At 31.1% G+C, this 12,977-nt stretch overlaps 2 protein-coding genes across 3 annotated transcripts in view; both read left to right on the top strand.

Moving 5' to 3' along the window:
• Positions 1–2,572, top strand: part of LOC107635570 (F-box/kelch-repeat protein At3g06240-like) — a 36,323-nt gene extending 33,751 nt beyond the window's left edge. Inside the window, exons 1-3 of one of the 2 annotated variants that reach the window (XR_002362055.1) lie at positions 255–500; positions 642–1,941; positions 2,184–2,572. Coding sequence is in view for 1 of the 2 variants with exons in the window: in XM_021122185.1 (XP_020977844.1) it covers positions 2,184–2,212 (29 nt within the window). In the remaining variant the exon portion in view is untranslated. Of the gene's footprint in view, positions 1–254; positions 501–641; positions 1,942–2,183 lie in introns of those variants that run through there. The other variant, XM_021122185.1, reaches the window with a different exon arrangement.
• LOC110262390 (F-box protein CPR30-like) overlaps positions 650–12,977 on the top strand; it is a 22,984-nt gene continuing 10,656 nt past the window's right edge. Inside the window, exon 1 of the mRNA XM_021122665.1 lies at positions 650–698. The gene's annotated coding sequence lies outside the window, so the exon portion shown is untranslated. The remainder of the gene's footprint in view (positions 699–12,977) is intronic.

The raw sequence follows: 12,977 nt of genomic DNA, 5'->3' as shown, positions 1-12,977 counted from the left end.
TTTTATTTTTATAAAATTCAAAACAGTTCAATTATATATTATTATTTATTTAACTCTTTTTAATATTAATTTAGAAAACTAAAACAAACACATTTAAATATATTTATTGTCTTTTTTTAATTTAAAAAGTAAAAACAAATCTAAAAAAACAGAATAAACAAATTAAAATTTTAAATTTTAAATCTTCTTAATACTAATACATCATAAATAAAACCCTAAATATTCTTTTATACACATATTTCAATTAATTACCTCTTTTGTGGTAATTAAAAAAAATCTTTCCTTCGTAAAAACTAAAAATCCAGAACTGCAGCGCCTTCCCTCTTCGCCGCTATCGTCTTCTCCCGCACTGTGCACGTCCCTCCGCAACGAGCTCCCCCTCCCCCTGCGAAGATCTTCTCCATCCGCGACGCGCAGCTCCATTGGCGACCCATTGGCGACCCGCAGCTCCCCCGCACGCCTCTTTCGTCCTGGGTCGTCACAATCCTTCTTTGTCTAAAGTAATTCTGCTTGCACAATTATGTATAATTGGGGATTTTAAAAAATAAATGTAATGTGGATTAGCTAAAATCTAATTTTTAAAGAATACGTAACATTTTTTAATTCAGAAGCCAATCCAAAATTAACCCTTCCCCTTTTAGTTTTAGGTTTTCAAGGCAATTTCAAGTCCCGGAAACCGGAGTTGAGTGAATTGGTATATGAATTGCGAAAAGCTCAGCAATCCAAGCATGGATAAGAAGAAGAAGCTGAAGCAAACAGGGAACAAAGTAAAAGAGGAAGCGAGCATGGATAAGAAGAATAATCAAAGGAGCAAGAGCATTCTCGAGATCCTCCCTCTTGAGCTGATTCACAGAATCCTACTGCGGGTGCCGATCAGACATCTCGCTCGCCTTAGGTGCGTTTCCAAGCTCTGGTGCTCTCTCATTTCTGATCCTGACTTTGCAGAATTGCATTTTCACCACTCTCCAGCCGCCACCAACGCATACTTCATCATGAAAAACGAGACTATAGCTGACTTGATTTACTTAGACGGCAATGATGCATTACAAAAAGAGGTGTGTCCGCCTTTCAAGAAGAAACCACCTTCTAAGTTTTTGGTCGTGGGATCCTGCAGAGGCTTTATTCTCTTCCATCGAGACCCATATTTTCTTGTGGTATGGAACCCACTCACTGGATCCAGCAAAAGAATATCCTACTCTCATATTGTTCATCATAGTAAGCGCCATGGCTATAGGATTCCCTATGGCGTGCATCTGCATGGATTTGGTTATGATTCATCACAGGATGATTACTTACTTCTTGTAGCTTGGAGAGATTGTGAAGGACAATCTCGTTTGGATTGCTTTTCCTTGAGAACCAATTCATGGATTAATCTTGATGCTGCAGTCCCCAAACTTGTGGGTTTTGATTACTATCATTTTTGTGGGTTGTTCTTTAATGGCGCTTTTCATTGGGTGCCTTACCATTTTAATGATTCCAGCGATGCTATTGTTATATTTGATCTCAAGGAAATGACTTTTTCAACTATATCTGCGCCGAAACAACTGTTATGTTCCTATCCAAGTCTTGCCCTACTTGGAGGCTGCCTAGCCTTGTCTACTCCCAGTGATGATTGCCTAAATACTGACGTATGGGTGATGAAAGAATATAAAGTGCACTCATCTTGGACTCTCTATCAGATTCCTTGCTAGGACTTCCGGCCTCTGTGCTTATCTAGTAATAGGGATATTATTGGAAGAGGTTATACTTCGTGTGGTGAAAAAGAGTACTTCATATATAATGTCAGAGGAGACCTGCTCAAGCATTTTAAAAATCTAAATCTGTGTTATCAACGTCCCTTTCCCTTCTGCGAAACCGCTACTGTGTATACAGAGAGTCTCTTGCCACTCCCTAGTGACATTAAGGATAATGATAACAAGAAGAAGATGAAGAAGGAAATCGGTATGTAACCATTCTCCTATGCTTTGTACCAAGCTATTCCCGTTAGTTTTCATTGCATTTTGCATCAAGTTCCAATCAAATGTGACTTTTGTTTCTGGATGCTGAAATTTGAATTTATCAATGCTTAGAAATCATTGATCGCTGTCTTCCTTCCTGTAGTCCGGGCTTGTGGTGCAGTTTTGAAGTTTAGATTATTTTCATGTCTAAAACTTTGTCTTTTACCTGAGCTTTTTTTGTTGCAGGCCATCAAGTTCACCATAAATATTTTTGAACAACCTGATGTTGCTAAAGGTTAGCATCAAAGAAAGAAAGAGAATTAGGAGCCAACATACAAGTGAATAGCTTGACACATGGGGAAGAAGAACATTTGAAAAGTGCAAATGAAGTTTAGTTGGTTATGCAAAACTTTAGATGTTTTATTTCTTAGTTGGTTATGTAAAACTTTAGATGCTTTATTTTGAAGATTGCATAATGTACTTTTCTTTTATCATGTCAAAACCTTATGAATCCAATCCTAGAAGTTTTAATTGTAGATTCTTTTGGGGATAATACGTTTCTCCTGCAAACTTGAGATGCTAGGTGTGGAGTCTAGTGAATTTGTCAAATGAATCTCTTGTAAAATTTCTGTTTATCTCTGTTTTATCGAGCAATGAGATTCCTTAATTCATATGATGTTTCATTTTAGAGGATAAAGTGTGATTTTTTTACCATTTATTTCATAGGTGAGATCAAAAGAAAATATGAGAGATAAACTATCCAAGGGTGAGAGATCACATTTTATCCTCTAAAGTGAAAATTCAAAATTTGAGGATCTAAATTCCTTAAACTAATATGCAAAAGAAATGTCCAATTTAAAAATTAAAACAGATAGATCAGACTAGAGCAAGTCGCAATATTTTAGAATTTGCTTAATTCAAACTCTAAATTTTTGTCAGCTTTACTCTCTGATATGCAAATATCAAGGAGAAGGTCATGAATCTCACAGCTTTTGACCCCTCCATCACTCCTTTTTGCCACCATGACCAACTCATTCAAGTACTCTTCAGCAATATCTTCTACTTCCGGTGCATTTAATATTCCTGTATTTGGTGGTTGTATTAACCCTTTAGCAACCCATAATTTTATCAATCGTTTCACAGGAATTGCATAGTCTTCGGGATACATCCCAAAGTATAGAAAACATGGTTTTACTCGATGAGGCTAGCTGTCATAACTAAGCTTCAAACTAGGAAAGAGATTCAGAAGGGACGCGTGATTTCCATTGCGATTGAAATGCTGGGTTGGGAAGGTGAGCATGAAGAAGAATGAAGAACCTTCCGTTTTTTTGGGTTGAGATTTAGCATTGTGATGAACTCCACTAGTTACTAGGAGTCCAATTTGATTATGTCATTTAATCTTGATGTATTATCTTAGGTTTGATTTGTAAATGTGGTGGCTTAATTCAGAAATAGTTTGTGAATATGTCATTTTCTAAGTGATTTTATGCGTTAAGATTAAGCAATCTTGGATTTATTACCTAGTATTTAAGGTTCCATCTATCTATGGTAGCGCATAATAACTTAACATGTTATAGTTATGAACCAATCTGAGCTTGCATTACTCTTACTTTTGATTATGATCCATGCAAAATGTTAGTCGAATGAGTTGAATTACCAGTTTACCTCCATTGTTAAGTGGAATGCTGCAACTACTTTAATTTGATTTGAAGAAAAAGAGCAACTTGGAGATATTTGTGCATTCAAAATTATACAAGTAAAATTTAAAATTCAAAAATACACTTTCAAATTATAAGATTGAACACTAATTATTTTATTAACACATCCAAAATTCATGTTAAAATAATTTGTTTACCCATCCAAATTTATAAAATTGCACAATAAATAATTAATTGACACATTCGTAAGTCAATTGTAAATAATTGTGCTCATCATAAGAAGAAGTAGGTGAAATGTTCATAAAAATTTGTTTTTTTTTTTTAAATTATAACACATTATTAAGTTATATACAAAATATATTTGTAACACATCCAAAATCATAAATCTAAAATAATTGTCTTTTTTAATTATAATACATCTAAAATTATTAAGTTATATACAAAATATTTTTAAAATACATCCAAAATCATAAATCTAAAATTTTATTTTTGGATGTGTATTTAAATTATAATCGGTTAGTAATTAAAAATCTTAAAATCAAAATGGAAATTTTAAAATTTAGATTTTAAATTTCAGTTTTATTTAGTTTGTATTTTGGATGTGTATTTAAATTTAAAAAGACACCAAATTTATTTGGACGTGTTTATTTTAATTTTTTTTAAATTATTCTAACCTAGTTGAACCGCTAAAAATATAATCAAAATTTTTTTTCCTTGACTAAACTGGTTTTTACTATTGTTAACACTTGAAGTCTTAAGACAAAAGAAACAAGCTAAGCTTTTCTTTTTATTAACTTTTACTTGCATTGTGATGCATGATGAAAAGATCCGTGAATCTTCGTCCAATGAGAATTAAAATTACTATCTTATAACTACTAATGAGCTTTGATGGTGAACTTGAATTCAGCAAATGCTTATTAAAAAATCACATTAATCTTGAATTAAGATTTGTTGTTCATTGGTTGAAACCTTTGACCAAAATCAGCAGTAATTCAAAAAAAAAAAAAAATTTATGGTCGCTGTAAATTGATTCCAAATAGCTGATTCCAAAGTTGCATTATTTCTAGGAACTGAAAAGAGAACAAAAAAACGCGGGAAAATGCTCGTCTTTTTAACCGAATTGATGGAGTAGGCATATGAATCTTCTTCCTTGCCAAAAACCCTAACAACTTGGACACTTGATTGTGTTGTAAATGAAGTGTAGGTTTGCAAGTTGAGCTGGAAAGAAGCATCTCAAAACTCCTGTTCTATTTTTCTTTTGCTTTAAAGTATGATTTCTTTCCAACTATGTTTGGGAAAAACTCAAACATTTGAAAATGCAATTGAGTTTCCTCTTGTTAAATTCAATATGTCTTTTAATTATATATAATAGTAAAATAATATTTCTTAGATTATGAATGCAGTTGAAGTTTTACATTTACTTCTTTATGTTTTATAGCTGTACAATATTTTCTTTGTTGCATTATCTTTCATTGATCTATCATTAGATTCGGTTCTTTAAATACTTACTCCTCTGTTTAAATGATTCTAGAAAGCTTATATTGCTAATTGCCTTTTCTTCATGCGTTGGTGGTCGGTAGAAAGAATGTAATAGGTCATGCAATGTATTCACACAATATCACACTTTATTATGAGATTTAACATGTGAATTCCACATTGAGATTTATCAATTTGCTAATTCAGTTTTTTTGCTTTAAAAGTGAACTGTATTGGCTCATTAAGTTTCATTTTTCTGCATGTAAGTACATAAATATAAGCATATAATCATTTTAATTATAAGTCAAGCAAAAGTAGATTGTTAAAAATCAATTCTCAGCAAATGGCAGAGTAAATGCTATAGCCTATAGTGCATTTAGCTTGTTGATAAAAAGATTGCATTTTTACCTTCACTTTTCTTTTCTTTTTTTTTTTTCTTTTTTAAATTTGATAGTTTAGTAAAGCTTTACTCTAAAACTACGAAGCTATACAAGCTTAAACAGGTAACTATTAACGAAATCTCAAAACAATATTAAATTATCATGCCACTCACCAATAGAATACACATATAAGAGGAACCTCGATAAAAAACCTCTAAGAAACAAACAGAGAAAAAAGAATATTCCTTTTATATGAACTAAGGCGATTAAAAAAATAGTGAATACTACAATAAAAATTTTATAATTCTCTTCATGTAAATATACTTATTTTTTAACATTAGACGATGAATTGCAGAATTTGATTTTGATATGTTATAAAAGTGTTATCTTTATTTAAAGTGTGACTAAACAAACAAATCACACTCTTAACACAAATATCTTTATAAAAAGATATTTTTAACATCTTCATTTGGGTAAGTGCTTTGAAAAATACATCACACATAAAACCAAACAAACAACATTATATCCAAGACCCAACCTCACAACATCCAAATAGATCAGCTCTCCGGTTTACTCTGCAATATCCCATCTAAGAATATCTCTCTTCAATCCTTCACATCTGTAACATCTTGGGCTTGTAAGCGACAACACTATTTTGGTGGCGAATCCACTATGTGCACTTGCCCTGTCTGCTTCTTTGAAACCACAAAATTGTTTTTTATGAGCTTTCTATCTATTTTCTTCATCATCATAATAACAATATCTTTAAAACCAAAAAGTTGTTCTTGATCAGATTGCTATAAGTCAATTACTAAGGATTTGTATTTTACATTCTTACATCAACCTGCTACACTTATGGTCCGTTTGGGAAACTTTAGAAGTAATTTTTTTTAACTTTTGACTTATGAAAAGTAGTAGTATTAATGTCGGGTGCAATTTTCAAAACCAAATTGCAACTTTCTAAGAAGCTATTTAGGAGCTTACAGAGAAGTTAAAAAAAATGACTTCTCTCATAATACTTCTACTTTTCATCATATTTCTATAAAATAAACACTTTTAAAGTTAAAAATCCAAACACAAAATAATTTATTTATAAGTTACTTTTAACAGAGTCATTTATTGTTTAAGTTATTTTATCAAAAGGAACTTAATTAAGTTGGTTACCCAAACTGGGCCTTAAACTAATATGTAAAAGAAACTACCAATCCAAGACAGATAGATCAGACTAGAGTAACTAGCAATATTTCAGAATATGCATAATGCAAACTCAAAACAGAACTGAATAGGAGTAAAGCAACAATAAATCGCTACTAAAGAATGATATACAACAACTAATTAAAAAATTTCACTTGGTCTTAATGACTATATTGGTGATTATAATAAAAATACTAAAATGTAACATTTTACCAAATTAAAAAACAAATTATGTTTACTAAATCACATCAAAATGTGATAAAGAAGCCGTAGGTATGCTGTATGCTAATTATTTTTTGAGTAAAGTATCATTTTTGTCCCTAACGTTTGAGTAAATCTCAAAGTTGTCCCTAACGTTTGAATCGTCCTATTTAAGTCCCTAACGTTTCAAAATTGACTCGATGTTGTCCTGCTGTTAGGAATCTCTTAACAGGAATTGACGGCGGGACAAAATTGAGACGATTTTAAAACGTTAGGAACTAAAATAGGAGGAACACGTTGGGAACAAAAACGATACATAGAAATAAATTTTAATTTTATCCTTCAATAATATCAATTTTTTACGGTACATAGTTATTCAATTATTTTTTAATCACATCTAAGTAAATTACACTTAATCACATTAATTTTATTCCAAATAAATTTATTTTTTTATAATTTTACTCTTAAAATTTTTTTCTCATTATAAAATATTTGTAGAATGACTAGTACATAAACTTGTTGGGAAAAAAATGATACATATACAATAAAGTAATGTGATTCTAGTCATTTTACAAATATTTCATGATGAGTAAAAATCTTTAAAAGTAAAATTATAAAAAAAATAAATTTATTTAGAATCAAAGTAATGTGATTAAGTGTAATTTACTTAAATGTGATTAAAAAATAATTGAATAACTATGTACGGTAAAATATTGATATTAATGAAGGATAAATTAAAATTTATTTCTTTGTATCGTTTTTGTCCCCAACGTTTTCGTCCTATTTAAGTCCCTAACGTTTCAAAATCGTCTCAATTTTGTCCCGCCGTCAATTCCGTTAACAGATCTCTAACGGCAGTTTTAATTATATATAATAGTAAAATAATATTTCTTAGATTATGAATGCAGTTGAAGTTTTACATTTACTTCTTTATGTTTTATAGCTGTACAATATTTTCTTTGTTGCATTATCTTTCATTGATCTATCATTAGATTCGGTTCTTTAAATACTTACTCCTCTGTTTAAATGATTCTAGAAAGCTTATATTGCTAATTGCCTTTTCTTCATGCGTTGGTGGTCGGTAGAAAGAATGTAATAGGTCATGCAATGTATTCACACAATATCACACTTTATTATGAGATTTAACATGTGAATTCCACATTGAGATTTATCAATTTGCTAATTCAGTTTTTTTGCTTTAAAAGTGAACTGTATTGGCTCATTAAGTTTCATTTTTCTGCATGTAAGTACATAAATATAAGCATATAATCATTTTAATTATAAGTCAAGCAAAAGTAGATTGTTAAAAATCAATTCTCAGCAAATGGCAGAGTAAATGCTATAGCCTATAGTGCATTTAGCTTGTTGATAAAAAGATTGCATTTTTACCTTCACTTTTCTTTTCTTTTTTTTTTTTCTTTTTTAAATTTGATAGTTTAGTAAAGCTTTACTCTAAAACTACGAAGCTATACAAGCTTAAACAGGTAACTATTAACGAAATCTCAAAACAATATTAAATTATCATGCCACTCACCAATAGAATACACATATAAGAGGAACCTCGATAAAAAACCTCTAAGAAACAAACAGAGAAAAAAGAATATTCCTTTTATATGAACTAAGGCGATTAAAAAAATAGTGAATACTACAATAAAAATTTTATAATTCTCTTCATGTAAATATACTTATTTTTTAACATTAGACGATGAATTGCAGAATTTGATTTTGATATGTTATAAAAGTGTTATCTTTATTTAAAGTGTGACTAAACAAACAAATCACACTCTTAACACAAATATCTTTATAAAAAGATATTTTTAACATCTTCATTTGGGTAAGTGCTTTGAAAAATACATCACACATAAAACCAAACAAACAACATTATATCCAAGACCCAACCTCACAACATCCAAATAGATCAGCTCTCCGGTTTACTCTGCAATATCCCATCTAAGAATATCTCTCTTCAATCCTTCACATCTGTAACATCTTGGGCTTGTAAGCGACAACACTATTTTGGTGGCGAATCCACTATGTGCACTTGCCCTGTCTGCTTCTTTGAAACCACAAAATTGTTTTTTATGAGCTTTCTATCTATTTTCTTCATCATCATAATAACAATATCTTTAAAACCAAAAAGTTGTTCTTGATCAGATTGCTATAAGTCAATTACTAAGGATTTGTATTTTACATTCTTACATCAACCTGCTACACTTATGGTCCGTTTGGGAAACTTTAGAAGTAATTTTTTTTAACTTTTGACTTATGAAAAGTAGTAGTATTAATGTCGGGTGCAATTTTCAAAACCAAATTGCAACTTTCTAAGAAGCTATTTAGGAGCTTACAGAGAAGTTAAAAAAAATGACTTCTCTCATAATACTTCTACTTTTCATCATATTTCTATAAAATAAACACTTTTAAAGTTAAAAATCCAAACACAAAATAATTTATTTATAAGTTACTTTTAACAGAGTCATTTATTGTTTAAGTTATTTTATCAAAAGGAACTTAATTAAGTTGGTTACCCAAACTGGGCCTTAAACTAATATGTAAAAGAAACTACCAATCCAAGACAGATAGATCAGACTAGAGTAACTAGCAATATTTCAGAATATGCATAATGCAAACTCAAAACAGAACTGAATAGGAGTAAAGCAACAATAAATCGCTACTAAAGAATGATATACAACAACTAATTAAAAAATTTCACTTGGTCTTAATGACTATATTGGTGATTGTAATAAAAATACTAAAATGCAACATTTTACCAAATTAAAAAACAAATTATGTTTACTAAATCACATCAAAATGTGATAAAGAAGCCGTAGGTATGCTGTATGCTAATTATTTTTTGAGTAAAGTATCATTTTTGTCCCTAACGTTTGAGTAAATCTCAAAGTTGTCCCTAACGTTTGAATCGTCCTATTTAAGTCCCTAACGTTTCAAAATTGACTCGATGTTGTCCTGCTGTTAGGAATCTCTTAACAGGAATTGACGGCGGGACAAAATTGAGACGATTTTAAAACGTTAGGAACTAAAATAGGAGGAACACGTTGGGAACAAAAACGATACATAGAAATAAATTTTAATTTTATCCTTCAATAATATCAATTTTTTACGGTACATAGTTATTCAATTATTTTTTAATCACATCTAAGTAAATTACACTTAATCACATTAATTTTATTCCAAATAAATTTATTTTTTTATAATTTTACTCTTAAAATTTTTTTCTCATTATAAAATATTTGTAGAATGACTAGTACATAAACTTGTTGGGAAAAAAATGATACATATACAATAAAGTAATGTGATTCTAGTCATTTTACAAATATTTCATGATGAGTAAAAATCTTTAAAAGTAAAATTATAAAAAAAATAAATTTATTTAGAATCAAAGTAATGTGATTAAGTGTAATTTACTTAAATGTGATTAAAAAATAATTGAATAACTATGTACGGTAAAATATTGATATTAATGAAGGATAAATTAAAATTTATTTCTTTGTATCGTTTTTGTCCCCAACGTTTTCGTCCTATTTAAGTCCCTAACGTTTCAAAATCGTCTCAATTTTGTCCCGCCGTCAATTCCGTTAACAGATTCTTAACGGCAGGACAACATTGAGTCAATTTTGAAACGTTAGGGATTTAAATAGGACGATTCAAATATTATGAACAACTTTGAGACTTACCCCAAACGTTAAGGACAAAAACGATACTTTATTCTTATTTTTTATACGATGGATGAAGCAAGTTAACGGTAGTTTCTTATTTGGTGGTATAGGACATGACATTAATCATAACTTGGGTGAATTTACTTGTTTTAGAAACAGCAATATAGGGAGGCTTTTCTTGTTAAATCAAAATCAAAATCAAGATTCTTGTTGATATAGGGCACTGATAATATTTTCTCTAGTAATTAGATAATAGATACAAATAAAGTAACCTTTTGAAACAAAGAGCAAAGTCTGTCCTAAACAATAAAATGAGAGAAAATGCTTTGATTAACCCAATGTGGCGAAATGAAATTTGCAATTAAATGAAAACAGTGAACTAAGCCAGTGAGAGAGGAAGAAGACGTGCGTTCTGCCCAAAGCCGCTGCGCGAAGGATCGTTGCCGTTACCCTGTGTCGCCGTCAAGCCCAGCCACCATCGCCGCTGTTCGTGCCTCTGTTTCGCATCGCTGTGACTCTCGTCACCGCCAGATCTGTCACCGTCGCCTGCACGCCGTCGTCGGGAGTGAAACAGAATGCACATGGAGAGATAAGGGGTCGCCAGGTGGTTCCGCCGTCATTGGAATTTGCGGTTGAGAAATTTGCGGCATATTTTCGATAGGGTTGAGTTTTCGAAGTTGCATGTAACGATTAGAGTTGCTGTGGTTGTCGTGGGAGTGGAATGAAGTTGTGGTGGTTGCAGCTGCTGCAGTTGCGGGCCAAGGAAAAGGATTTTTGACCCGCTGTATAGCTGTTGGGTTTCGACCGGTCGAGGTAGGGATTTTTTTTAAATTTATTTTATATTACAGAATTGTTATAAATAGATATTAATATGAAAAATATATTAATGTAATTATGTGAGTCTTATGGATGTGGTTGTTTACTGGATTGAATTATTTATTGCTTGAGTGGTGTGTGGTTGCTAATAAAAATGAATTTGGAAAGTTGATTTGATTGATTATTATGAAAAGCGGTTTTTTTGGTTTTGGAGTTAATTTGATATTGAAAATGAATCGGCATTTGAATTGGTTTTGTTGATTTATCGGAAATTATTTTTTTAGAATTGAAATGGCTTGAGATAATGGAATTGGTCTAATTTTGGAAATGATTTGAAAAGAGTTTGAGAAATGTTTTGGATGGGATCCTTGAAGGGTGGCAAAGTCCGAATTTTAAAGATGTTGCCGAAATTTTTAAAAAAATTGAAAGTTTCGTTTTAAGTGGTTATTTAGAAAAATTTGGATTTTAAGGATTACATGATTTGATTTTGAGTTATTAAGAAAATAAATATGTTTTGAGTTTGTTTTATTTAAAAAAGAATGAATTATATTTTGATATGAATTATTGATGAACGTAATGGGAGGTGCGACATTAAGGAATGAAGAATAATGAGGATTGATTTTAAAGTCTGATTGTTGAATGATATTGAAAATGGATTTGAAAATGAATTTGAATTTGATTGAGATATATGTGACCGGTTGAGAGGCAGTGGCATTGTCCACTTGCTCTGGGTAAAGATTGTTGTGCGTGGGGATCATGGTGGTTTACCGCCAACGAATTTGTTGTTTTCCAATTGAAAACGTTTGTGGGGATCGTGGTGGTGTACCACTCACCAGATGGGAATTGTGGTTCTGTACTACTCACCTGTTTTCAAGAGGACAATGTCCAAGATAGCTACCGGACATATCGGGTTGGCTGTAGGACAAACATTCATCATATGCATTTGCATGCTTTATTTGGGTTTGAATTTGTCTTGGTTTGCCTAACTGCTTAACTATTATTAACTGCTATCTAAGCTACTTGCTGTATCTGCTATCTATACCTGTGTTTTCCTTGTCTGTTTTACCTGTGTTTGTTCTGGTGTGGTACTTTTGAGATTGAGTATTGGTGCTGAATTGATGATAGTGTTGATTAATTGCATGATTGGTTTCTGATTAAGGTTTAGTTAAGTATGAAAAATCAAGCTAGTTTAGCATAAACTTAATGAACCTATGCTTGAATAGGTTGGTCATTCATACAGTTTACGAAACTTTTAAAATCTTCTTCTAAGAAAAGAAAGGCTTTGAATTTTGGATAATTAACTGATTTCTTAAAAAAAGTTTTGGATTTTTGCAAGTTAATAGTTGATTTTCAAAAGTTTCATATGACAAGCAATGAGCACTGTACTTGAAAACAGTTTTCTTTCTAAATATCTTCTTATGACAATTCTGAAAATCCGTGGTAAGAGTGTAAGACTATGTGATTAGGTTGTCACTCCCTACAATTTTATCTTTTCAGGACGGGCGAATAAACTTGCGGAGTTTTTGCTAAGTACTTAGATATGTTGTTTTTGTTTGTATTCATATGTAATAGATTTTCCTCGTCTTTATTACTAAATTCTTGTAAGAGGGATATGATTCGTGACTGTAATGACATGTATAT

Source organism: Arachis ipaensis, chromosome B04 (assembly GCF_000816755.2).
Source record: "Arachis ipaensis cultivar K30076 chromosome B04, Araip1.1, whole genome shotgun sequence".
Taxonomy (NCBI): Eukaryota; Viridiplantae; Streptophyta; class Magnoliopsida; order Fabales; family Fabaceae; genus Arachis; species Arachis ipaensis.
Note: the sequence above shows the minus strand (reverse complement) of the source record. Positions and strands in the feature narration are given on the sequence as shown.